The following is a 25,684-nucleotide window of genomic DNA, read 5'->3' as shown; positions in this document are numbered from 1 at the left end:
TTCTAATATGGCTGCTGTGCTCCCCGCTGGACAGGTGCCCTGACCAACCAGTAGGGGCCGCCAGTGCCGCGACAAGGACACAATCGCCAGCCGGCTTCCCACCCAGCGTGAACACTGACAGTTGTGTTTGTTGGAAGGGCCGAACCAAGCCGTTAAGGAATCCAACCCGGGACTTCGTGGTGGTGGGCACTGGGCAGGTGTTTCACCTGAAAATACCACCCCAAGCCGGTGGTATTTTACCTTAATAGGATGACCAGGTCTGCGTCACATGAGAGCTTCTCAACCCCCCGCGTCCCCTCCGTACGAATGTACTGGATTTTCTCCCTGATGACAACAGACAGACGACAAGACAAATGCTTTGCAGTACAGGACAGTGGAGAATGACAGCGTAAGAGAGGGGTGGAGATTGACAATATGGCAATATGACATTATGGCAGAATTGACAATAAAGTCGAGTTGAGCTGAGAATGTCCATGGACATGGAGAGTGAATGTCTACCTCAGTGTGTGGTTCCTCGCCAGGCTGGGCTGTCTCTCCTGAAGCATGTCAAAGATGTTTGGCTGTCGAAGGAAAGCCACGATCTTGTCATTGTAAGCTGTGAACGAGAGAGAGACGGAGAGAGAGAGAGAGAGAGAGAGAGAGAGAGAGAGAGAGAGAGAGAGAGAGAGAGAGAGAGAGAGAGAGAGAGAGAGAGATGCCATTCCTTAAGTAGAAACATAGAGCCATTTCCTGCTGACTTTTGAAGACAATGGTCTCTCAACATCACCAATCCCACTTCAAAATGACATTGGCCTGTAATCAAATACTAAAAAATGTCCCTGCGTGCTGTGGAGTATCGCTGGGAGATCGCCTGTTAGGTAAGCACCACACCTCAGAGAGGGAGCGGGACAGAGACAGAGAGAGGCTTCACAGACACAGCAGCAGGCTGGGCTGCGTCATAGAGGGGCGTTACCTACCAATTGCCCTCATGAATCAGCCCCATCTGAGCGCACCTGTGTGATCGCCTAGGTGTGGCACCAAACTACAAAACAGTCGCTCTGTCTCAGTCTCAGCCTGGCTCTCTTGGTGAACAGACGGGTGCTCAGGCGGTAAGCGATTCTCCACTGTTTTCCCTCACAACTGTGTGTGTTAGTGAAATGTGAAACTAAAAGGACATTCTCTGTTATCTTCATAGGCAACCTGCAGGAGGAATGACAACGGATGTTATGATGAATGACAACAGAGGTTCTGATGAATGACCATGGAAATTAAGATGCATGACAACAGAGGTTATGAAGAATGACCACAGATGTTATGATGTAATGCCCCGGACTCGGGAAGGAATTTATGTTGAACGTTAATATTATTTACCAAATATAAACATTGCTCTATGAGCCTGGCTGTTTCCTCCAATAAACGCCCTTGATTGGGTTTGTACCCTGACTTTTGCGTCTTGGCTTATATCAGTTCCCCACAGTGCGTCTGGAATGCGTGTGTGTGTGTGCGTTTGTGTCAGTGGTCTGAGAGTGAAAGCATCCCGCTTAATTACACTGGAATAGACACTGAAATGCAATACATATTTCATTCATTCATTCAGCAGTTTTGATTATCAGTAGTTGCACGTTTCAGTACTACAGACTATGACAGGTTTGTTGTATCTCAACGCTGTTGAATAATAATAAAATAATCAATAGTCGCAGCCCTAATAGTAAGTTGACCAGTGTGAATGAGCGTGAGTATACTCACATGGCGTGGCCAGAGGCAGGGCGTCGGGCTGGTACTGACTGCGTATGGCTGCTACCAGGCCATTGGCCGGTCTGGACATCAGGGACATCCCTCGACTCCTGGACACATCAGACGCCTAGAGAGACCGCCCCACAGATATACAGGATATTGTTTGAACCGGTCACTGGTTCTCAAACGTTATCATGTCAAGGGCCTCTAAGCTGTGAGCTTGTATATCTGCTTCGTATAGCTGCTTCGTATATCTGCTTTGTATATATTTTTTGTACTTTCAAAACATACTTCTGGTTATATCTGTTGTGTGTTTGATTGTGCTGATCCCAGTGCTGATCCAGAGCATCTGCATCAAGTATTCCTCTATATAGAACTAGTGGACTAAGATATATTCTAACCAGGGAACTAGGTTATGAACGATTGACAGTATACTGTAGGCCTGTCTGCCGCCTCCTCCTCCTCCTATTACTACCCCACACAGACACACCGCTCCAAATTGGCACGTGTTCTGAAAGGTGGCCACGCCTTGTATGGGCAATGCACTAGCAAAGACAAATAAAGTAAAAGCAAGTGTTGAGAGGTGACATTGGGTCTAAACTCAGAGAAAGCAAGAAAATGATTTCACAGATGGTTGAAGCTCATGCCCGCACCCGCGCACACGCACGCGCACACACACACACACACACACACACACACACACACACACACACACACACACACACACACACACACACACACACACACACACACACACACACACACACACACACACACACACACACACACATGGATATACTGTGTGTGTATGTTATGGTATCAATTTCTGCAGATGTGACAGGTACAGTACTGGTTAAGATAAGTTTCAGAAAGCAATTTTAAATGATGATGATTGATGAGGGAATCTTGATGCTGGTTATGCCTGGGTCTTGCAGCAATAATGCTATAATTGCAGACTTGTCTTTGCACGCTACATTTACAGCAACTTTTAAAAAGGTTCATATTTTGTGCACCACTGCACAAAGAAGCAATCGCAAAGTATCGTTCATTAGGGTGCAATTTAAATTTTGCATACCCCGACCTGGAACAGTGGGCTGAACAACCACAGTTATGTGATTCATATCAGACCCAAAGTGGATTTCTTTTATTGCCTGCAGTTTAGCATACTCTCCTGTCACGGTGCAAGATTATAGCGAACAGCTAACATTATTTAAGCAGCATGAATCCTTATTGAATCTGTGGCACAGAAGCAGGACCATTCTCTATAAAGTCCCACATTGTAAAACCCTGAGTGTTAATCTAACTCTGAGAGTGTACAAATGGAACCAAATGGACACTAGGATGTTTTTTTAAAACTTCTTTGGGGGAAATGTTTCAATTTCAATACAGCAATGGATTGATATTAAAAAGAAAATGTACTTTTAAATTGTACTTTTGAATACTTGCGTATTTACTTGCGTATTTACTTGTGTATATACTTTGCCCACAGCTGTGTGTGTGTGTGTGTGTGTGTGTGTGTGTGTGTGTGTGTGTGTGTGTGTGCGCGGCGCGCGTGCATGCGTACCTCTCCAGCACTGTAACTGCGTAGTCTCTGGAGGTGCTGCCTGTGTGTGAGGTGGTTGGGTAGTCGACCATTCTGCAGGGGGATGCGGGGGTCTATGAAGGTCGTTGCCCGACTGTTGTGATCCACGAAGAACGACTGTGACAGACGCAGGGAAGAAGGAAAAAAAAAAACAGAGGGAGAAGAAAAAAGATGAGTATACAAATCGTGCATCGCGATAGTTCAGGCAGGCGCGGCATTCAGGGTCTCCGCTGGCACACTCACACTTTATCTCCATTCATTTTCATTCGCTATGTCAAGTTCATTCATACATCCACACTGTTCATTTTTCATACTTCATGCTCAGCATTGGTCACAGCTCTGTTCCTGCTGTCTATGATCAAACTCCCTCCACCTCCCAAGCCTCCTACTGTCCCATCAAAACGTATGATTCTGTGAGGTTTGTATGATCCGTGTATCTTAAAGGGATAGTTCACCCCCAAAATGACTTTTTTTCTATCGATTAGTCACCCCATGGAGACTTGAATTCATGGATATTTTTTAGTTTTTGTCGCATTCGTAAGCCAATAATTTGATGACCGGCAGCGGTTCCGGTAGGAGACACAAAAAGTCTCCTTTGTGTCTCCTACCAGAACCGCTGCCTACCGGTCCGCTGGTCAACAAGTTATTGGCTTAGGAATGCGACAAAAACTAAATAATATCCATGAATTCAAGTCTCCGTGGGGTGACTAATCGATAGAAAAACCCAAATGTTTTGGGTGAACTATCCCTTTAACTTATTCCCTTAAAGGGTCAAATGCTATGTTCATGCAATAACTCTCTGTCTTAGGCTCTGCTTCAGGTGGGTTAGTGGTCTCAGATTCTGTGTCATGCTTGCACAGATAATCTGTAGTATCACAGGAGCAGAGAAAAAAATCTTCTGTTCTCTGACTTTCCATCACCCTTTCCTCGCAAATGGCAACACACGCTCACACATCTCATGACAGTTCCTACCTTGCCCTGTGGGTCTGTCTTGAGCTCCCAGCCCCGGGGAAGCTCCATTTGGGTGTCAGCGAACTTGTTGAGGAAGACCACCAGGTCGCGGTTGTGTTGGTAGCGCTCAAAGTTCCTGGCGTCACGCCGCACCTTCAGGATCATGTGCTTCACACAGGTACTGCTGGTGAACAGGCGGTACGCTGCCTGAGAGGGAGAGAGAGAGAGAGAGAGAGAGAGAGAGAGAGAGGGAGAGAGAGAGAGGGGGAGAGAGACACACACACATAGAGACAGAGACGGAGAGAGTGGAAAGTGAAGAGTATTGATTTAGATTCTGGATTTTTTAACCACCACCCTAGCATCCCTACATTGGGGCAAACATTTGGTGAAAGTACAGAATCAGATCTACAAGCTTGTATACTTGTGAAGGGCAAATATCTCCACAAGTATAGTACAGTTTGAGAAACAGACAACCGCGAGGACAACTTTCCTGGTCCTCGCAAGAGGACAAGTTGTTTTACGGTTAAAACAATTTTTAGAGTTAGGTTTACAAAATCTGGTTCAGGTTACGATTAGGATTAAGCACTTTGAGTTTAGGTTCAGGGGTTAGGGTTAGAGTTAGAGTTAGGCTGATTTATACTTATTTGTACGGCAGTTTCGTTCATCGAAAATAGCAGATCTACAAGGACACAACGCGTTGCATTACGACACGTTGTGAGCGCGTAGATCTGCAATTTGTGTGTGTGCGTGCATGCGTGTGAGTGTGTCATTCCAGTACTCACATAGTTAGCATGCAGCACAGTGAAGAACTCTGGGTGTGTGACAAACTTGACAGCAGGTGATTGGAGGAGCATGGTGATCTTCTGGTTATTGACAGGTGAGGAGGGGCCCTCTCTCCTTGGCTCTACACACAAACCAACAACATAAGACAACCTCTCTCCTTAACTCTACACACAAACCAACAACATAAGACAACCTCTCTCCTTGGCTCTACACACAAACCAATAACATAAGACAACCTCTCTCCTTGACTCTACACACAAACCAACAACATAAGACAACCTCTCTACTTGACTCTACACACAAACCAACAACATAAGACAACCTCTCTCCTTGGCTCTACACACAAACCAACAACATAAGACAACCTCTCTCCTTGGCTCTACACACAAACCAACAACATAAGACAACCTCTCTCCTTGACTCTACACACAAACCAACAACATAAGACAACCACTTTTTATCACAAGTCAAAAGACCTGACACCTGATTTGTGGGAAATGGATACTTAAACCTACAAGAATACAATTGAGTTAAAGCTACAATACAGGACTTATTTGAATGGTTTGTATAAAACTGCTGTCTGGCTTTATCTGGCTTTTGCAATCACTTTACATGTGTCCTATAGAGTTGTTATATGCCTAGGGGATCTTCTTATTTATCACAAGTTTACTGCCATTTTTAACCAGAACCTGAATAACCAATTTAGTTCATTTCATGAACTTAGAATGCAGTGCCAGACATGGTCGGACCGTAAACAATTCATTTATCAGTAATCAATGCATGTGTCAGTATTCAATGCATGTGTCAGTAATCAATAGATTTATCAGTAATCAATGCATGTGTCAGTAATCAATTCATGTATCAGTAGTATACATTTACTAATATACACGGTAGTGTACTGTATCAAAGCATGACGTTATATTGTAGCATGACATTTTATGTTGTAGCATGACATGTTATATTGTAGCATGACATTTTATATTGTGACATGACATTTTATATTGTATCATGACATTTTGTATTGTAGCATGACTTTTTGGGGGTGTAGCATGACATTTTGTATTGTAGCATGACACTTTGGGGTGTAGCATGACATTCTGTATTGTATCATGATGTTTTGGATTGTAGCATGATATTTTGTATTGTAGCATGGCACTTTGGGGTGTAGCATGACATTCTGTATTGTATCATGATATTTTGTATTGTAGCATGACATTTTGTATTGTAGCATGACATTTTATATTGTGACATTTTGCATTGCACTAGTGAGTGAAACGTGGTTAAGCAGGAATGTTGTCGAGATGGGTGAACCCGGCCTGCCACTTGGCCCTAATGAGAAGCAGGTCCTTAGTCGCAGCTGTGGTTATCAGGAAGGAGAAAAACACTCTAGTCTGCCTTCATAATGGGAAAAACAACAGGTCCATCCAAGGTTCACAGATTGCTAAGTTGTTATTCTGGGGGAAGTGTGTAAGAGAACACTTACAGTGATTCAGAGAACAAAACAGGTCTCCGACAGGGACATCTAAGTGAGACTCTTGAGAGTAGGTCATCATGTCGGAAAAACAGGTAAATGGGGAGGTAACCAAATAGGACATTATAGAAGTTCAATGCAGGTCACAAAAGACCATATCTTTTTTTTTAGCTTTTAGCTTTTCCAATGTCGTCGTTATGCCAATTGATTCCTCCCCACACACTAGTGATGTGCGGGCCGACCCGTAGCCCGCAGGTCCCGCGGGTTGAACCGAGTGGCGGGCGGACGGGTTATAGATTACGACGCAATTATCGCGGTTGGGCGAAGCGGGTCAACCCAACGGAAGAAAAAAAACCCACCAAAACACACCTTCTCTCTCTTCTCTCCCTCCTTCTGTCCCCCACCCTCTCTCTCTCTCTGGAAAGCAATTGAATGGACTTGCTTGTGTGTGTTCTTTTTTTTGGCGGGTTGCGGGACGGGCTGGGCCGTTGATTTATATTATTTTTTGCGGGAGGGGTTGGGGCGGGTTATGAAAAAACCTGACCCGAGCATCACTACCACACACATTTCTGTGTTGTCACTTGCTGGTGTATCCTACTGACTCAACTACCAGTGAGGAGCCCCCACCGGGAGGACCTAGAGTCTTCGTCCTACTCCTCCCGCCCAACACTCCCTGCTGCTGACAAGTGCCGCCCCAGCCCGTAGGATTACATGCAGTGATATCACCCTCCGAGCCCGGCTTCCCTCCGTGTAGACGCTCGACAGAGCCACCCAAGCGGGGAAAAAAGACCATATAAATGGTGCATTTATATAGCGCTTTTATCCAAAGCGCTTTACATAGATTGTGCATTACATTCACCCATTCACACACACATTCATACACCGATGGCGGAGGAAACCATGCAAGGCACCAACCTGCTCATCGGGAGCAATTAGGGGTTCAGCGTCTTGCTCAAGGACACTTTGACACTAACTCTGGGGGAGTGCCCCTGCCCGGGATCGAACTGGGAACCTTGCGGTTTCCAGTTCACTCTACCCGGCCACTCTACCCCTGAGCCACTGCCGCTGCCACCATATCCAATCATAATTAAATCCCATGACCAGGACAACGATGATTGATGTAACATGTGTGTGCGGGGAAGTGTTTTCAAGGGACTTTGTAGAACAGTGGTTCTCAAAGTGGGGTCCAGGGACCCCCAGGGGTCCTTTAGGGGGTCCCCAGAATTTTTAAAATATATTGTACATCAGCTTTTTTAAATTAGACAATCTCGGCTTATACTGTAGGTCGGCTGTTTAAAAAAATATATTGAAAGAAATTGGAATATTTCAACAACACAAATCTTGTATGGGGGGTCCCTGCCTGGCACAAAATATTTTCAGATGGGTGTCCGCAGCATATCAATTACATATTGTTCTAGAACACTGTTGTGGTTTACACTAAGGGGGAAAAGCTGCTCACAAACATCCTCATGTCCCACCTGTCTGTGCAGGATCAGTGTCTGATGTGTCTGTACTGCTACTCCTCTCCAGCCTACGATTCCCAGAATCCTCTCCTGTTGCCATGGTCCTCTGGTGGTTCTGGTATCTACAAGAGAAGATGGAATTGATTGATTGATTTTAATACTTTAACAGTTTGCGAAAAGTGCTGAGGTAAAGTTATGCAATAATGATAAAATAATAACACAAAAAGCCCTGGGGGCTTGTTTTCATTGTGGTCCTGTGTATTCAATTCATCAAGACATACAGTATAAAGACAGATACAATACTATACAAGAAATCATTAATACTAGGAGCAATACGTATATTTACAGAAAAACAGTGGGGGGTAATTTCTTTTGGCAAGCTAGAAGACAGGTGCGCTTTCATGGCGGTTTTGAAGGAGGGTAGGGAGTTGCACTTTTTGATGGCTGGTGGTAGGACATTCCACATTTTGGTGGCATAACAGTAGAATGCATTCATCCCCATGTTTGTGTCGAATCTGGGGGGAATGAGAGCAGTGGAGCTCCCTCTGGTGTTGTGCCTGTGTGTGCGTTTCTCACTATTTTGAAGTAGTTTGACAGGTACATGGACGGTCACTGGTCCCTTGAATGTCTTGAAAACCAGAGACATTGCAAGTTGCTGTACTCTGTCCTCTGAGCAGGGGTTAGTACTAGGTGTGACGTCTACTAGCAGTCTGATTAGTTTGTTTTGAGAGGTCTGTAGTTTAGATTTTAATGCCTTTGAGGTGCTAGAGTACCATGAGGTGCATGCATAGTCAAAATGACATTGGATGAGTGCTCCAGCTTGTGTCCTCCTACTGACCATCGAGGAGATCCTGCCCAAAAAACGTATTCTTTGGTTGACGTTCTTGATTACTTTTGTTGCAATTTTATCACCGGAAAGATTGCTATCTAAAATACAACCCAGATAGGTAATCTCTTCTTTTCTTTTCTTTCTATTAACATTAAATTAACATGAATTGAATTCAAATTAAATTGCGGTGCAGTAATTAGAAACATTTATTCAGAACGGAGGCGTTCCATCTGGAGACCCTGTGGTCTGCTAAGCTGGACAGCACTTAACTTAGCGCAGCAGTGAAACGGAATTTTGTCGCTGTCGGGCAGAAACCTCTTATCTCCATATTTTATTTTTTTTGTGTTTTTTCATAAATGAATACCCTACTTGATCATACTACAGCGTCACACAAAAGCATCGACAAGCTTCGCGCCGCGTTTCGAGACGTGTTTCGAGATTGCCCCTTACAGATGGAAGGACCCTTACAGTTCATTTGATTCCATTTGTACACTCTCCATTTGTTACCTGCTCAAGGAACCATGAGGGTACCTGGCAGTGGTGGCTTATCCAACGGGCTTGAGGTGCTGAAGCAAAGGGCACCAACCTGGGGGGGGGGGCACCAAACGGCGTGGAGAAAAAGAACCCCCCCCCCCCCCCCCCCCCCGTTGACAAAACGCTCCCGGGGGGCACCGAACCGGGTCCAAGCACCGGGCACCACGAAGGGTTAATCCGCCCCTGGTACCTGGACCACACTTTGAGACCCACTAGTGTAGCAGAGTGTTTCCAGTGAGCCAACATGCACAATATCAGCACCCTGACTAAGGTTTGACCAGAATGGGAGCCTCAATTAGCATTATTGGTAAGACCTGTGAAGGAAGTAAGGAAGAGGACCAATTTCTTTCCAATATGGCTGCTGTGCATAGAGCCACAGTCACAGAAGAAAGCAAGTGAGAATACTAGCTGACAGGAGACTAGTTCTTTATACAACCAGCAGAGGTCAGCGTAACTCTTTCTGAGTACAATCTCCTCTCCTACCTCCTGTTAAGCTGTTCCATCTGCTGGGCTGATCCGGAGCGGGGCAGAGTGTGGTTGCACTTGGGGGCATTGCTGGGTCTCTGCCAGGTGGTGGTCCTGTTGACGTGGTCCACGTAGAAGACCCTGCCGTGGCTGTCCACACGAGCCTCCCAGTCTGACGGGGATAGGAGAAAAGGTGAGTTACTGGGGGAACACATTGTTGTTGCACAACATCAATAGACCTCTGTAGTATTGACATAAAAGCTGCACTATGTAACTTTCCTCTTCTACCCTGGATTTGAACCCGGTTTCCTGAGCAAGTGCTGAAATCTTTACCATTGAGATAAATAGATCCTGCCTGCTTGCTCAGGGGATAAATGGAATCTTCTTTTGTATTCTTATTTACCAGTTGTTCTGTCCTTACGAGTGAAATAATGTAAGTAGAGATGGCATTCTCTTTTATTACATACTAGCATGAAATAAATTGTTACTAGCCATGCTGTAATGAATCATCCTCGAGTCCCATCAAAGACTCCAGTTACTGTAAAACTGGGATCTCCAGTAAAAAGGTAAGGGTCTCCAGTTGACTAGGTCCATTATTTATTCGGCATTTGAGCCGCGGACCACCGTTTGATGAGATTTAGACTCTCAGACCCAAAACTTTGAATATTTTGTTATCGTTGGATAAGATTTTGTTCACAATTCCATGCTATGTTGATGTTGGTACCATAGGAGAGGTAACAGGCAAACGTTGATCAAACATAACAATTCTTCTACATTCTCTAATTCTTGTAAATGCAGATATTTAACAATAATGTAACTCGGGTCCAAGAGATAAAGTTCTAATACGGGTCCATTTGGTTACCAACTCTCCATCATTTAGCTGGGGACCACCTGGAACCCCCTCAAGGACCACTGGTGGTCCCCGGACCACTGGTTGAGAACCACTTCACTAGGAGGAAAGCTGGCATTATAGGGCAACACATGTGGCAGAACACCTAAGTTCACCCCTGTTCAATTCTATTAAGCACAATGTCTCCCAATCTGCCTGCAGGGAAAGATGAGTGGGATTCGCTCTTTTCTGTTGTCATGATTGGTTTAATTGTTACAGATTATCCATCAATGCCAGTGAGACAATTGCATTAGAATTTGCCAGAACACTTGAGGTGAGAGGATGTGTCCAAACAAACAACGTACGACAGTGGATCAGAGAGGAGGAGGTGACAAAGAAACACACATAAGGACAGGAAATGTACAGGGTGCAGGGAATTATACAGGGTGCACTTTACAAAATGACACATAGATCAGTGAGTCTGGATTGTACAAATGATGATGAACCTGGGAAATAAAATATGCCGAGTAGTTTATCGTCTCTGTCGGGGTGGAAAGCTCATATGTCCCAGTACAAGCTCAAAACGCGTCGCTTTGCGCCACGTTTCGAGCTTGTGGATCTGCTACTTTTTGTGTGACGCTGTAGTATGATCAAGTAGGGTTAAAAAAAACAACCAAAAAACACAAAAAGTTAGAATATGTAGAAAAGAGATTTCTGCCCCGACAGCAACAAAATAATGATACAAAAAAAAAGTTCCATTGCAGTGGCACACAAGGTTTCTATCTATAGTACCGGTATATATCTCTCTCTACCCCTCTCTCAGGGAGGGGTCTCTCTCTCTCTCTCTCTCTCTCTAACTGTCTCTATTGTCTTTTTCCCCCAAATCACTGTATGCCGACTTTTTAATGGCCAGTTATTAGTCCGTGAGCAGCAGCCAGTCTCTCTCCTCTTGACGCTACTGTGTGTGTATACATTGAAAACGAATGGAGGCAGAGCACCATACTGCACCGCGAGGGCCCCTCACATCATCTCACCACGAGGCAAAAAGAACCAGACCTCGCAGGAGATTTGAGCATGTCAGCTTATAGACAAAGTGGAAGTCATTCATTGCCTCCTCTACTGCAATTGATGAGAGTGCCGGTGTGACCGATGGAGCAGTCAGGAATATTTATCGGCGGCGTCGGTGCGTCTTCGACCGCTGCTGACGAGTTTATGGAGCTGGTGTCCATGACAACGACGTTTTCTCCAGCCTCGTTGAGGGTCCCTGAGCGGGGCTGGAGGTTGACTGGAGTCACGCTATGCGTGACAGATGGTGTACTGTCCGTGATCAGAAAAAAAAGCAGGTGTTGTTGTAAAAACCCACAATAGAAAGTTCAGACACAAAATCCAGAACAAGAATTCTGTCATTTTCATTAGATTATACACCAAGACGCATTATGTAGCAAAGAGCCCTAACATGGACGATGTCCATAAAAACTGAAAATTTGATTACAGCCAAAAAGGGACACAATTTGATGTGATACCCTTCTACACTGAACTCTGCGCTGGTTGAACGGAGGGGCTGTGCTCAAACGTTTCTCTCAATTATGTGCAGAACTTGGACTATTCATGAATGACAAATGAGTTTGACCCAGACTGGCTTCATGATAGCAGATATACAAGCTCATAGGGCGGCAACGAGTGCCACGCTATGAGCTTGTAGATCTGCTTTTTGAAAAATCATGAAAATGTACAAATCTTGGAATATATATATTTTTAAAGCGAACATTTTTAACTCAAATCTTTGCTTTTGAGATGGGGGTCCGTGGCCAAATACATATCATTTGGGGGTTCCTTGACATGAAATTGTCTGAGAACCACTGATATTATAGCAACATATACCAGGTATACCAGCGTTTGTGCTGCACACGAACGTTGGCCTCCCATTGAGTGAGTGTCCTGTATCTGAATTTCATTTTCACATTGTGATCTTCATAAACTAATTAATGATAAAACATGAGCGTGGTACTAATGTTTTATCATCCATTAGTTTATGTAGATCACAATGTGAAAATACTTTATACGGTGTAACGGGTGCATAATTATGCTCATCAGCTGGGTTGGTTGTAGAATAATGGCAGAATGTGTTCAAGCTAAAGGTAGACAGTTTACTGTACCCCAAGTGTCATTCAAATCAAACCCCAATACAAAAACGGGTATTATTGCAGCGTACACAAACTCAAGGATTCATTATAACAGAAAACAATATATTAAAATCTTAGTTTTATTGGAAAACAAAAATATACAATTTTGAAAATATTGTTTTTTGCAGTAGTGAAATGCAGATTTATTTTCTTATATCCTTTGTCCATGCATTGTTATACTCCTCTATACCGTTTCAATGCCAATGGTGTTATAGTAACAAGTGACAACCAGCCGTAAGGGCTTCCAGTGTTGCCATGTGTGGAGCGGGCCTGATCCCACATACAGTACAGGAAAGGGACATGGGAACAAGAGCCCATGCAAAGAGAAAAAGGCACACTTTCTATATATAAAAAAAAAACATCTGTGGAAGGCCTTCACCTCGCTCTCATCATTTGTACAAACTCTTCATAGCTGATCTCTCCATCACCGTCAGTGTCTGCTTCTCTCATCTTCTCATCAATCTCCTCATTAGTCAGCTTCTCTCCCAGGGTGGTAAACACATGGCACACCTCAGCAGCACTGATGAATCCATTACCATCCTTGTCAAAGAAACGGAATACTTCTCTGATCTCCTCCTCGTTGTCTGTGTCCTTCGTCTCTCTGGTCATCATGGTCAGGAACTCTGGCAAGTCTATGGTTCCGTTGCCACTTGCATTCACTTCACTGAACGCGTCCTGCAGTTCTACCTCTGTGGTCTTCTGACCCAGAGAGCGCATTACCTTACCAAGGTCTTTGGTGCTGATGGTGCCATCGCCGTCCTTGTCAATAAGTGAAAAGAATTCCTTGAACTCTGCAGTCTGTTCCTGTATCAGTTGGTCAGCCATTTCGACGTAGATGAAATAGCCAGTTAACAACAAGAATCTAAAAGAAGCCAAATAGCATGTAGATTCACTCAATTGAACATGAAAGCCTCTTTGAGCAAGTCTGAACATAGAGATCCACAGGAAGAGAGGAAAAGCATTTAGTGAAAAACATTCAGCGTAATTGTGACAATGTGACCACACATTGTCACGAAAAGGGACAATGCCAAATGATTGTGCGGTACATGCCCATCAAGAGTGCACTCTTGCTGGGTGGTGTATGGACACAAACGTCAAGCAAACTACAGACTTCACAGTTACTTCATTCAAGAAGAGAATAATCAACAATTCACAATCATACTTCTCTCCCACCTTAGCTCTGCTGTGGAACCTAAAAGAGTTGAAATGGGGTTCAGGTCATTATATAGGTTTGGCAGGAAACACACCTGTAGCCAACCATTGATTTGGGCTAAACCATCTCCTTGTCTGTGGACAAGGCTTTGAATGTGTCAAAGAGCGACACTGGACACTGAAAGGAAATTTTAAATACTGTATCTATAACTTTAAAGGAAATGTGTTAATGGATTTTCTGACAACAGAAGTGACAAAGTATTCTCGATTGCCTTATTAATTTGGTCTGTCTGATGGGAGGGGCCATGTGGTGTTTATAAGGGCTGAACACTTTTGCCATTCTGTCAGTCTGCTGCTGCCTGTCTATTTGTTGTATTTATTTTATCATAATAATACTTGATTCATTTTACATTTGATCATTTGAAGTATTTGTTTTCGAATATTCATTTTCTATTTACAGATATCTGAAGGTCTCTTTTGTTTTTGCCACTTTATGATGATGCTTTGAAAAAAAATATATATATGCCAACTGTGTGCCTTGCATCATTGTCTGGTCGTAGTAGGTTACATACTACCCTCACCCGAGACTGGGGTGTGACGGTGATACAAGCACATACTGGTACGAGGCAATGACTTCATCAGTAGAAGTTGCTTTGTGAATCTGAGACATTTATACTACATAGGACCCTAAATATTTAGAGCGATCCTCCCAGAGTCTGAAACTGTATTCAGTGTGTGTTTATCTGATAGTGTGCCTGATTGTATTGCCGGCCTCAACAAGGCAACAAGGCCAATTCATCAAACAACTGATTGGATCACTGCGTCATGGGATGGGATGTGTCACTGTCATAAACTGACTGAATCACCAGGTACCACAGAACACCTCACCTCTTCAGACTCGCATTCCCCACCTAATTTAGTTTTGCTTAGATGTTTACCCTACTTATTTTCTTAACACCACTCTGGCTGTTAGCTGTTGTAAGGAGTGAGAGTCTTGTTTGTGGACAGAGACAGAGAGAGAGACAGAGAGAGAGAGACAGACACAGAGAGATACGGAGAGAGAGAGAGAGATAGAGGGAGACCCCCTCACTGCGGGAAATTCACTGACATCTGACAGAAACTGTTAGAATCAAAACACCTTCAGAGTGTGTTTATGTGAAGCTACAGTATTTGTCCACCATGAGTAAAGCAGAGGTGAATCGTTCACTGAGAAACTCTGAGTTTTTGTCGGTGTCTTGGGGTGGTGATATTCTCTGTCGACGGCAGCTCTGATCTGGTCTCAGCATCTCCCCCAGGAGACTCTTTGTTACTCTATTTTTAGCTGAGATTTGAAACGCTGCCCACTCGACACAGAGAAACCCCAAAGCTCAGCAGGATGACTTAACTACTGCACAGCACGTTGCTCTGTCTTTGACCGGCATTGCACCAATACCCACAGGAGAACGGCCCACTCTATCATGCAGGGGGAAGAATAACAATGCCTGGGTTGTAGAGGTGCAAAATAAGTGAGTTTACACACCATGGTAACTACAATATTGTAAAATTAATGCCCAACTTGATCATACTATAGCGTCACACAAAAGCATAAAAAGTAGCAGATCTGCAAGCTCGTGTTGAGCTTGTAGATCTGCTAATTTTGCTACATTTGAATCCTGAAAAGTAAGTTTTGGACATACTGTATGAGGTTTCCACCTGACAGAGACGATATACTACTCTGAAAAAATGTCACACCGTAGTACCAAATGTCTCACCATACAGCATTTTAGTATTGGGTTCAGTAGTTATCATTCACTGACACAGCAGTTCCACAGCATTAGTGAACCACAACCTACTGCGCACTGAGTGTACTTTAAAGTATTTGAGTGTATTAATTAGTTGTTTTTTTTATCACATATCCCTAGGGGTGATACGCTAGCTGACCAATCAGCACAGGCAAAGTGTCACTGCACAACTCCCTCCCCACACTGACGTGGAATTCCAGCAGAACTCAGTCAGAACTATGTATAATTTTGTTCTATTAACTATATCTATTAACGTGAAATGTTGATCAAATAGTATTTTCCATTGTGAATACATTAGGCTAGGTAGGTGATAAATTATCACCCGGTATTCATCAGGTATGTCTGACCTCAAATGCATAATATTGCACAACGAGCAATACCTGGGTGATAATCTATATACTTTGAGATGCTTTTATTACTAGTCCTTTTAAATAGATGTTCAGGCTGCTATGCTAGTCTTGCGCTGATCAGAGCAATGGTCACAGAGTTATGGCCATTTGAAGTGTTAAACACTGCTGTAACAATGTGCAATTTAGATGTGAACATGAAAGCCTCTTTGAGCAAGTCTGATATTAGAGATCCACAGGAAGAGAGGAAAAGCATTTAGTAAAGAATCTTCAGTGCAATACAAACCCATATGGGGCGGCAGTGGCTCAGGGGTAGAGTGACCGGTAGAGCGGCCGTGAGGTTCCCATCCGAGTTAGTGTCAAAGTGTCCTTGAGCAAGACGCTGAACCCCTAATTGCTCCCGATGAGCAGGTTGGTGCCTTGCATGGCTTCCACCACAATGTGTGTGTGAATGGGTGAATGTAATGCATGATCTATGTAAAGCGCTTTGGATAAAAGCGCTATATAAATGCACCATTTACCATACTGGTAAATGGGGACCAGGCGACGGCCGCTTCACTGTTCTACCGTGGCTCTGGGGGCCTGGTGTGACTATTCTAATGGCAGACACCCTGACCAGTGTTTGTGCCAAATTTGGTGTGGATCAGAGCAAACACAGTTCAACATTTCCTGAGTGACAAATCAATAAAACCACTCCAATAAGCATCAAATCGTCCGTGAAATATGAAATTTCCATTTGACTATTTTGATGTGATGAAAACCTTAATCCACATCAAAACATTCTTGAATGGAACAATGGCAAGAGGCAGCTGGGTAGAAGGAAAAGAAGGAATGATGGTAAAGTGAAGTAGGAGTGGGATTTACCTGCAAAAGGCCCATGGTGACATGTAGACTTACAGGGAGGAGGACACGTACACGTACACACACACACACACACACACACACACACACACACGCACACACGCACGCACACAGATATACATGCAGACAGGTGACAGGGAGGTGCTTCCAGAGTAAGACACACAGGTGGAGGTTCTTACTTGGAGGTAATGCAGGGTCGGAGGCGGTGGGGAAATGGTTTGACTCATGGCCGGGCCTCAGGGTGGGAACATTGCCGACGGGAGGGGCAAGGCCTGAGAGAAGACACAGCATGGACACTTCTCAATCACCAGAGGACCATACTGTACACACCATTGGTTCTCAAAGTGGGGTCCGGGGACCCCCAGGGGTCCTTGAAGGGGTTCCAGGGGGCCCCCCCAGCAAAAGTTGTTAATACAGAATCACAATCATTTTAACCACTTCATCCATTTATACATTGGCTATTCCAAAATAGCAGATCTACAAGCTCACAGTGATGAAAATATTTGAAAAAATATAGAAAATGTTAATTTTGAATCTTCTTAACATAAATCTTCTCTTCTGGGGATCCCTAGACTGAGAGAACGAGCCCAATCGATGGTCTTGAAGGGCGGATCCAAACCCAGCCGCCCGGATTCGTGCGGGGCTTCCTATTGCTTCACCAATCTATGTCCCCGCCCCCCCCCCCCCCCGGCCTGTGCACGGAGCACGCTGACGTCATCAAATTTAGAGCGACGCCCCTCTGCACTCTGATTGGTTAGGAGATAACAAGGTCCTAAGACCATCGTTTCTGCATGGCTCCCCCAGGCTTTTTTTCTTTTGTAACAAAAAAAAAAGCATGGGTTTCCGAGGCTAGGGGATCCCTGACACGAAACCTTTTCAGATGGGGATCAATTTGGGGGTCCTTGACACAAACAACATTGAAAACCACTGCTGTACACCACCTAGCACAGCCATTATCAACCTGTGGGTTCAGGGGAAGTGAGCACCCAAATAATTGCCAAAACACTAAGATTTTAATATTAATAATGTAAAAATAAATGTCATGGTATTGTTTCTTTAAAACCTTGAAAATTAGTTTTCACTACGTTAAGTTTCATGGATCAATGATCAATCTATTGATTTAAACATGCTCTGAAAATGCACACAACCACCCATCTGACCACTTAACCCGTCTCGTTAAGTGGTCAGATGGGTGGGCCGGGGACCCTTTCAAGATTTTCACTTGTTTTTTTGCACTTGGTCTCTGACCATTACAAACACAAAGCTTGTGAGAGTAACAGCATGGTTGTTCACTCTAGTTATTAACTCCCTCTGTTGACCAGTGTGAATGCGAGTGTGAATCCAAAATATTTATCATATTAATATTCTTTGTCTGCGAATATTTTTACATTTTGGTGAATTCACTAGAGGTTCGTAAAATGTAAAAAAGGTGAAAAGGGTCTCCCTAGAGGCCGTACTGCTCCTAACACCCAAGCTAGTAGTTTTCAAGATATCTTGCTTGGGGACAAAGTGTTGTACGGACATGTTATGGATAAGGTTCATCATCCAGGGAGCATGAAGCGGCACATTTGTTTTTGAGACATCTTGCCTGGAGGAGAGAGAGATTTTGATCGATTGACATTGTCACCCTTAAAGAGCCCCACTGTTAGCAGGGTAGCAGGGCTAAAAGAAAAGGAAAAATCTCCAGTGTGACAAATTGTTTTATAATAAGCAATATTATACAATTTCTGTTTTTGAGGAACAGTAATGGTCCATGAAAACTGCCTGTCCTGTCATTTTAAAGAGTGTCTATGGTGACTGTTTAGGAAATGGTCTCGGCTGACAGAGAAAAGTTGATTTAGCAGCATTGATAAATGTTCCTGGTGAGACAGAAAGATGTTGCGTTCCTTTCCATTATCTAAACTGATTGAGGATTTTACTGGGCAGATATATACGAGTAGATACATACATATAGGATACCTGCTGTTATAACAGGTTGAAACTCAACACAGAGGTATAGACATGAACCTGAGTGACAACTGCATGTGCTTGGACCGCTTATTTCCGTCTACAAGCTCACAAGGCGTGGAGTTGCGTCACGTTGTGAGCTTGTAGATCGGTGTCGAAGTGTCCCTGAGCCAGACACGTAACCCCTAACCGCTCCCCGAACGCCGTACTAATGGCATTCACTGCTCCTCGTAGTTATAGGATGGAGTAAAGGCAGAAAACAAACTTCACGGTATGTGCAAATATACAATGACCAAAAAAAACACCCCAAGGAGTCATACAGACATACAGTCCACGTTCACACACATTTCATTCACCCTAATTACTATTATCTCACAAAGCAGTGGTTCATAATGTGTGAAAATTGAGTCGACACTCATATGAACAAACAACTCTCAAATCTACAGCTAACACATTGTCAATTACAAATCCACACGCTGTAACACCTGCTGTGCATGCAATGATAATTAACAGATGGAACAGTTCATTAAACCAAGGGTTCCCAAACTTTTCAGGCTGCGACCCCCCAAAATAATCATATTTGAACTGGGAACCCCCCAAAATAATCATATTTGAACCGGGGACCCTCGGCCCTGACAAGCACTTGGAATTGTAGGCATTACATTTAGTTTAATTCGGTTCCAGAGATAAATATTGTGAAAATAGCCGAACTACAAGCTCGCACTGCGAGGCGTTGTGAGCTTGTGGATCTGCTATTTTCACAATGTTTGCCTCTTTCTTACTTAATATTTGACAATTTGTCCAATTTGGTCTTAAAAGTGATTAAATTGTAACTCTAGAAATGATGTTGCACATTAAGCTAATCATCTGGGGACCCCCCCAACATAATTTGGTTGACCCCCCTGGGGGTCCCGAGCTCCAGCTTCTTCACAAGATATATACAAAATCTTTTGAAAATAGAAGATCTACAAGCTCACAATGCGTCGCATCGTGGTGCATTGTGAGCTTGTAGATCTACTGTTTTCAAATGGCCAGAATGTATAGGGTTGAAGTGATTAATGCATGTTTTGTAATAATAATCAAAATATAAAAATATAAGTAGGCCTAACTACAGTAGTAACTAAAGTTTTAGTAAAAGTATAATATTTGCCTCTGAGATGTAGTGGAGTAGAAGTAGAAGTACTGAAAATTTTGAAATACTCCAGTAAAGTAAAAAATACCTCAAAATTGTACTTAAGTACAGTACTTGAGTATATGTACTTAGTTACTTTACACCATTGTTATGAATAATACAAAGACCTTCCAATTTTCTCAAATGCATATGGTCCAACAAACACAAGCCAGCCCCACATCAAACACAGACACGGGATGACTTAAATATTCCAAGGCAATGCACACACACACACACACACACACACACACACACACGTACACGACACGCACACGACACGCACATGCAAGTTGCTGGAGTATATGGTATATGGTGAGAGAAGAGCAGAGTTAATAGATTCCAATTCATTTGCCCTCCAACCAAAGTAATATACTGCAAAGTCTACAATAAAAGAAATAGGCGACTCTATACTGTAGAGCTGTGTCTTTAATTAAACACTGCCAGTAGTGTGTGGCATGTTGGGAGAACCGAGAAACAAAACTAAAATAAGAATAAATGTTGGCTTTATACATGAGGCCCAATGTTACCCAAAATAACGCCTATTTTTCTATTGCATAAGGCAGGATACTAGAATCCTGGTTTGTCACACTGGAGACCTGGCTCTACTCGTATACATCAATAGGTCAAAGTCTCCTTTACGATGGAGGCTTTTCAAGTGATGTACATGTGGCCATGCGTGACGCATGGACCTCCCACACAGTGGCCAAAGCCAAAGCTGGCTGTCTTACAACCTGCTAGCATATTTCACCTGCACAAAATGTCCCCTTTTGCAAGAGAGGCTTTTCAAGTGATGCACACGTGGCACGTACGTGTTCTGAGTGTGTTACGAGCATACAGTAGGTCTTGAAAGCAATGAACGTATACAGCCAATTGCATGTGCAATGCTCGTATATTGTGTATATGCTGTTCGAATGAAGCAGGAAAAGATGCTTAAAAAAATAACATTGGTTAGTTAGGTATATGAACATCATTGTACTCTGAAATGAATGCGTTTACATTATTTGCATTGCTGCTGCTGCCTGTGCCTTCTGAGCTGAGCCCTTGCTACCGCTGATGAAGCTCACAATGCAGTGCAACCAGGCACGTTTAGAGGGGGTGGGGGGGGGGGTATTTCAGCATTTGAGTCACTTTTCAAAAGTTGCTACATTTGTTGGCAGGTGCTTCTTGAAAAAGTTACCAGTTACCAGTGTAGTCTGAAAAGTTGCTTATTATAGCGACTAAATTGCTTGGCATCGCTGGGGAAGAAAGAGGGAGAGATGAAATGAAGTATCTACAAAGCGCGCAGGGAGCCTGGTGGTTTGCCGAGTGCACGGCAGCATCTGCGTGAAATGCGTACGTGACCTACATTTCTATCCGGCTAATAAGAGACAACCGTGTAAAACATCTCGATTGTTTCCCAGAGAGTGGAAGGCAAATGAACAAGATGGGGTCTAACAACGGCATGGCTTCCATGTGGATCTGGGACTTGATGTGTAGATGACAGACTTTCTTCTATGGTCTGTGGGCTTGTGTGACTGCAGAATTCCATCTTTGGGCATGGTTTCTACCCGATCCAACCAGCATTGACTTCCATTATGAAATTAGAAGTTATAGAAAAATGTCTTACATTACTTCCTTTGCCTACTGGCAGTGTGCGCACACAATAGAACCGTCCCACTCCAAACGGGCACGTGTTCTGAAAGTTGGCCACGCCCCAAAATGGGCAATGCACTAGTAAAGACAACTCCAGTAAAAGCAAGTATTGAGAGGTGACATTGGGTCCACTTTTGCATCTAAACCACAAAACCAGAAGATGAAGACTCACAGCTAATTAGTGCTTCAATTTGTACTTCATTGTATTCCACTTAGGTTTAATTTATTTTTGCAGAGTGACATTGCGAAAGGCTTCATGAAGAGATTATGTCAAACATCATTTCTGCATCCAATTCCTCTGTTCCCATTTAGTACATATTTCCAGGAGAAACTCCTAGAAAGCTAGAAATGATTTCACAGATGGTTGAAGCTCATGCCAGAACACACGCACGCACACGCAGGCACACGCAGGCACACGCACACACACACACACACACACACACACACACACACACACACACACACACACACACACACACACACACACACACACACACACACACACACACACACACATCAGCCAGTGGTGGAAAGTAAGTTCATTTTTGAACATTTGCGATCTACTAGTTCATAACATATCGCAACATGTTGTGAGCTTGTAGATCAGCTATTTTTGAATAGCCAAAGTATAAAACAGGGCTTAAGTGGCTAATGATCAATAATTATAGTCCAATAACATGATATATATGATTCTGAAATGGGCATTCTACATAATGAGTACTTTTACTTTTGCTATAACATGCAGGATTCTGCTTGTAATTCACTTCAGGGCCCTATAGATTGTCCGAAACAAGGTTTGCGTGACAGTTACGGCTGTTTTGTGTGAGTGTGTGTGTCAGGGGAGGATAATTGTTGTGAGTGACAGCTAGTGACATTTTGGATGTCTAGCCGCATTAAGTGTAACGCCGACAAACTTCATTGTGCATGCAGCAGCGTGCAGACACACAGTCCATGTTCACACACATTTCATTAAGTTTAGCTCAATATACAATAGATGTTTCCTTCCAGGTCTGTTCATGAAAATTGCGATGTTGTTTTAAGAAAGCAAACGGAAAAAAATAAAAAATAAAAATAAGTCTAATTGCTTATGTCTAGCATTTTTTCTTGTGGTGAAAAAGCACAGGAAACTCTTTTGTTGGATAAATAACGAGAGAGACTAGCCCTGCTAAGTAATAACTTTCCTCTCTGACGTGAGTGCTTTCTTGTAACTGCATTATATCATGCATTCAATATTAAAATGTGCCAAACCGGCAATTACAGTAACTCTTATTTTCAAAGTCTGACGAGACTGGGCCGGAAGCATCAGAACCACATCAGTCAAACCTCGGGGTCAGGGGGTCAATCAATCAAGCCCTTACCTGTGCCGTCCCTATCGCTGGGCCCTGCCGCTGTAGCCTCTCCTCTCCTCCCCTCTCTGCACCTCCCCGCCCTCCTCTCTCCCGCCCCGCCGCCGCCGCCTCCCTCCGGGCTGAGGAGCGGATCGGCCAGGGACTCGAAGGCGCTGTTGTTCTCCTCGTCCTCCTCCTCGTCCTCTTCGTCCTGGGAGGAGAAGACGGTGCTCTCGGAGAGGCGGGCGCTGTCCACCGACGAGAGGCGCGTGTGGCTGCTGCAGACGCGGCCCCGCCCCTCGTAGCCCGAGTTGCTGTAGCAGGAGGTGCTGTAGCAGGAGGTGCTGTTGCACGACGTGCTGTAGCAGGAGCGGTCGGCGGCACACAGCTCGCACTCGTTGCCCTCCCCGGGCACTCTGGAGGACACGCCGCTCCCGCCGGCCTTTCGTCCGCATACTCCTCCTCCGCCACCGCTACTGCTGTCCCCTTCGTCGCTCCTCCTGCCGCCTCCTCCTCCTCCCCCCCTGCCCTCCCCCGCCGTGCCCGTCTCGCCCTCCAGGAGCTGGTTGAGCTCGGACAGCCGTTCGATGGAGAGGCTGCGAGGCAGCGTGCGCCGGCAGCAGGAGCCCGGACACTCTGGCACCTGGAGGAGTGAAACACATGGTGAGAAGATCCCAGCGTTTACCATGCTGCTAACGGTACAGCACCTCCTCAAAAGCTCGGTGGCGTTCACAACACAGCCATAATGAGCTGGGGAGGCGCCTTCAGACAGAAAGCAATGTTTTGCATGACGCAAATCATTATTGAGTCAATGTATGTATGTGTGTGTGAGTCTCATTCTACCGCTCTGCCACCAAAATGTGAAATGCCCTGACACCCTTAAAGGATGTGTAACACTGGTTTCTTTCAAAACTGGCCTGAAAAAACATCTATCAGGAGAGGTACATGTAATTGTACTCCTTTGTACATACTACATAATAGTGTAATTTTTTGTTGATGACATGTAATATTGTGTTTCTTATGGAAACAAGTCCCCAGGACTTTTTTGTGTTTTTCTGTACAATTGAATAGTTAGTCGCAATTATTTGTGCGACAATTAATCGGCAAGTACAATCTCCTGATCGTGACAGCCCATCATAGACAAAACGATGCGGTTGTGATTTCAGAGCGTAGTGGAGGAGTGAGTGATGATGACCAGGGAATATAAAGAGAGGATGGTTCAAAACGTGTGCGTACCTGGGAAGGAGACTGCGTTGTGTCCTCGTCCTCTTCGTCCTCTTCTTCTTTGGTGGGCTTGAGCGTCGGCGAGATGGAGGTGGTGTCCTGGGCTATGGTGGTGGTGGAGGTGGGGGAGGCGGCCTCCTCCTCCTCTAGCTCCTCCTCCTCCTCCTCCTGGCCTCCCGCCATGTTGTGGGCGGAGGGCAGGCTGTGGAGGAGGTGGTGTATGCGGATGTAGTGGGAGCGCGGCGTCTCCGGCTCGCCGCACGCCGAGGCGATCACCGTCTCCAGCTCCGACACCGGCAGCGAGCAGGGCCGGATCTTGCGCTGCAGCGGGGCGTGGTCCCGCATGGTCGGAGTGCGGGGCGGGTGGCAGGGGCAGCCGCTGGCCTCGCCTCCTTCTCCCAGCACCTCGATGACGCCCTCTGCGTCCGTCTCTAAAGGAGCCTCTTGGGATCCGTCGTCGGCGCCCTCTGGAGGAGACGCGTCTTCGCACTTTGTTTTGGGCGAAAGTGTCTCGGAGTCCGGGTTCACCTGGGGTTCCTCCGTATGCCCTGTCGCCTCTTTCTCCTCCTCGACTCCCGTCACCTCCTCGGCCAGCGGTCCAGGCTCTCTCTGCACCTCCTCCTCCTCTCTGCCTCCTTCCTCTCCCGCCTCCTCGCTCGTGCCTTCAGCCGTGGCCCCTTCCTCCCCCGCGTCCGTCTGGTCGGTGGGCAGCGTGACTTCCCCGACCGCACTCTCCTCCTCCTCTGCGGTCCGCCCTTCCGTCCGTGGACCATCCTCCTCCGCTACTTCCTCCTCGGTCCCCTCCTGCCCGGCGAGGCCCTCTTCGTTTGCGGGGACGCCAGACGGAGGGCCGGGTTGGTCGGGCGTCTCTGGCGTTTCGGGGGCTCCGTCCAGAGGAAGGTCGGGCATGTTGGGTCCCAGGCTCAGCGTGTCGTCGTCGTCGAGGAGGTCTTCGGGGGCGTCGGCGGCACCGTCCGGCGCCCCCTGGTCCTCCAGCACGGGACACGCTGGTTCCATGACCAAAGAGACTTCCTCATCATCTGAATTCACAAAGAAAATCCCTCATTTAACCAATTAACCCATTAAGACCTGAGGCCGATTCTACAAATTAATTCTAAATCAGTAGTTCTCACACTTTCGAGATGTTTTCAAAAATGTTCGAAAATAGCAGATGTACAAGCTCGCAGCGCGGCACGAAGAGACGTGCTGTGAGCTTGTATATCTGCTATTTTTTAATAGCCAGCGCGAAAAATCGGAGATGACACAGATGCTTTCCCTGTTTTAATGGGTTAACCCATCCCATTTAGACCTGGAACACCTATACAGTGTTCTACCTTTCAAGGTATAACAAATACAAATTCGACGTTTTTCAGAAAACTTCAGGTCAGGATTTAAGAAGCCGTTTTTAGAATCGGCCTAAGGTCTAAACGGGATAATT

General features: G+C 45.0%; 2 protein-coding genes across 2 annotated transcripts in view; both read right to left on the bottom strand.

The window, feature by feature from the left end:
• hecw1a (HECT, C2 and WW domain containing E3 ubiquitin protein ligase 1a) overlaps nt 1–25,684 on the bottom strand; it is a gene marked incomplete at its 3' end in the record, with an annotated part of 89,578 nt that overhangs the window by 13,075 nt on the left and 50,819 nt on the right. Inside the window, exons 9-19 of the mRNA XM_080417514.1 lie at nt 24,259–25,286; nt 23,053–23,665; nt 17,124–17,216; nt 9,810–9,963; nt 7,979–8,085; nt 5,029–5,150; nt 4,268–4,453; nt 3,278–3,412; nt 1,726–1,840; nt 499–595; nt 241–324 (exon numbers count right to left, since the gene is read on the bottom strand). Of these exons, the coding sequence (XP_080273640.1) occupies nt 241–324; nt 499–595; nt 1,726–1,840; nt 3,278–3,412; nt 4,268–4,453; nt 5,029–5,150; nt 7,979–8,085; nt 9,810–9,963; nt 17,124–17,216; nt 23,053–23,665; nt 24,259–25,286 (2,734 nt within the window). The remainder of the gene's footprint in view (nt 1–240; nt 325–498; nt 596–1,725; nt 1,841–3,277; nt 3,413–4,267; nt 4,454–5,028; nt 5,151–7,978; nt 8,086–9,809; nt 9,964–17,123; nt 17,217–23,052; nt 23,666–24,258; nt 25,287–25,684) is intronic.
• LOC308077279 (calmodulin-like) lies at nt 13,179–13,628 on the bottom strand (the record flags this gene model as incomplete). The annotated part of the gene is made up of 1 exon (XM_080417904.1): nt 13,179–13,628. One exon carries the CDS (start codon nt 13,626–13,628, stop codon nt 13,179–13,181), a length of 450 nt encoding a protein of 149 aa, XP_080274030.1.

Source organism: Gymnoscopelus braueri (assembly GCF_963280865.1).
Source record: "Gymnoscopelus braueri genome assembly, chromosome: 21".
NCBI lineage: Eukaryota > Metazoa > Chordata > Actinopteri > Myctophiformes > Myctophidae > Gymnoscopelus > Gymnoscopelus braueri.
The sequence above is the reverse complement of the archived record's forward strand: the minus strand, read 5'-3'. Positions and strand labels throughout refer to the sequence as shown.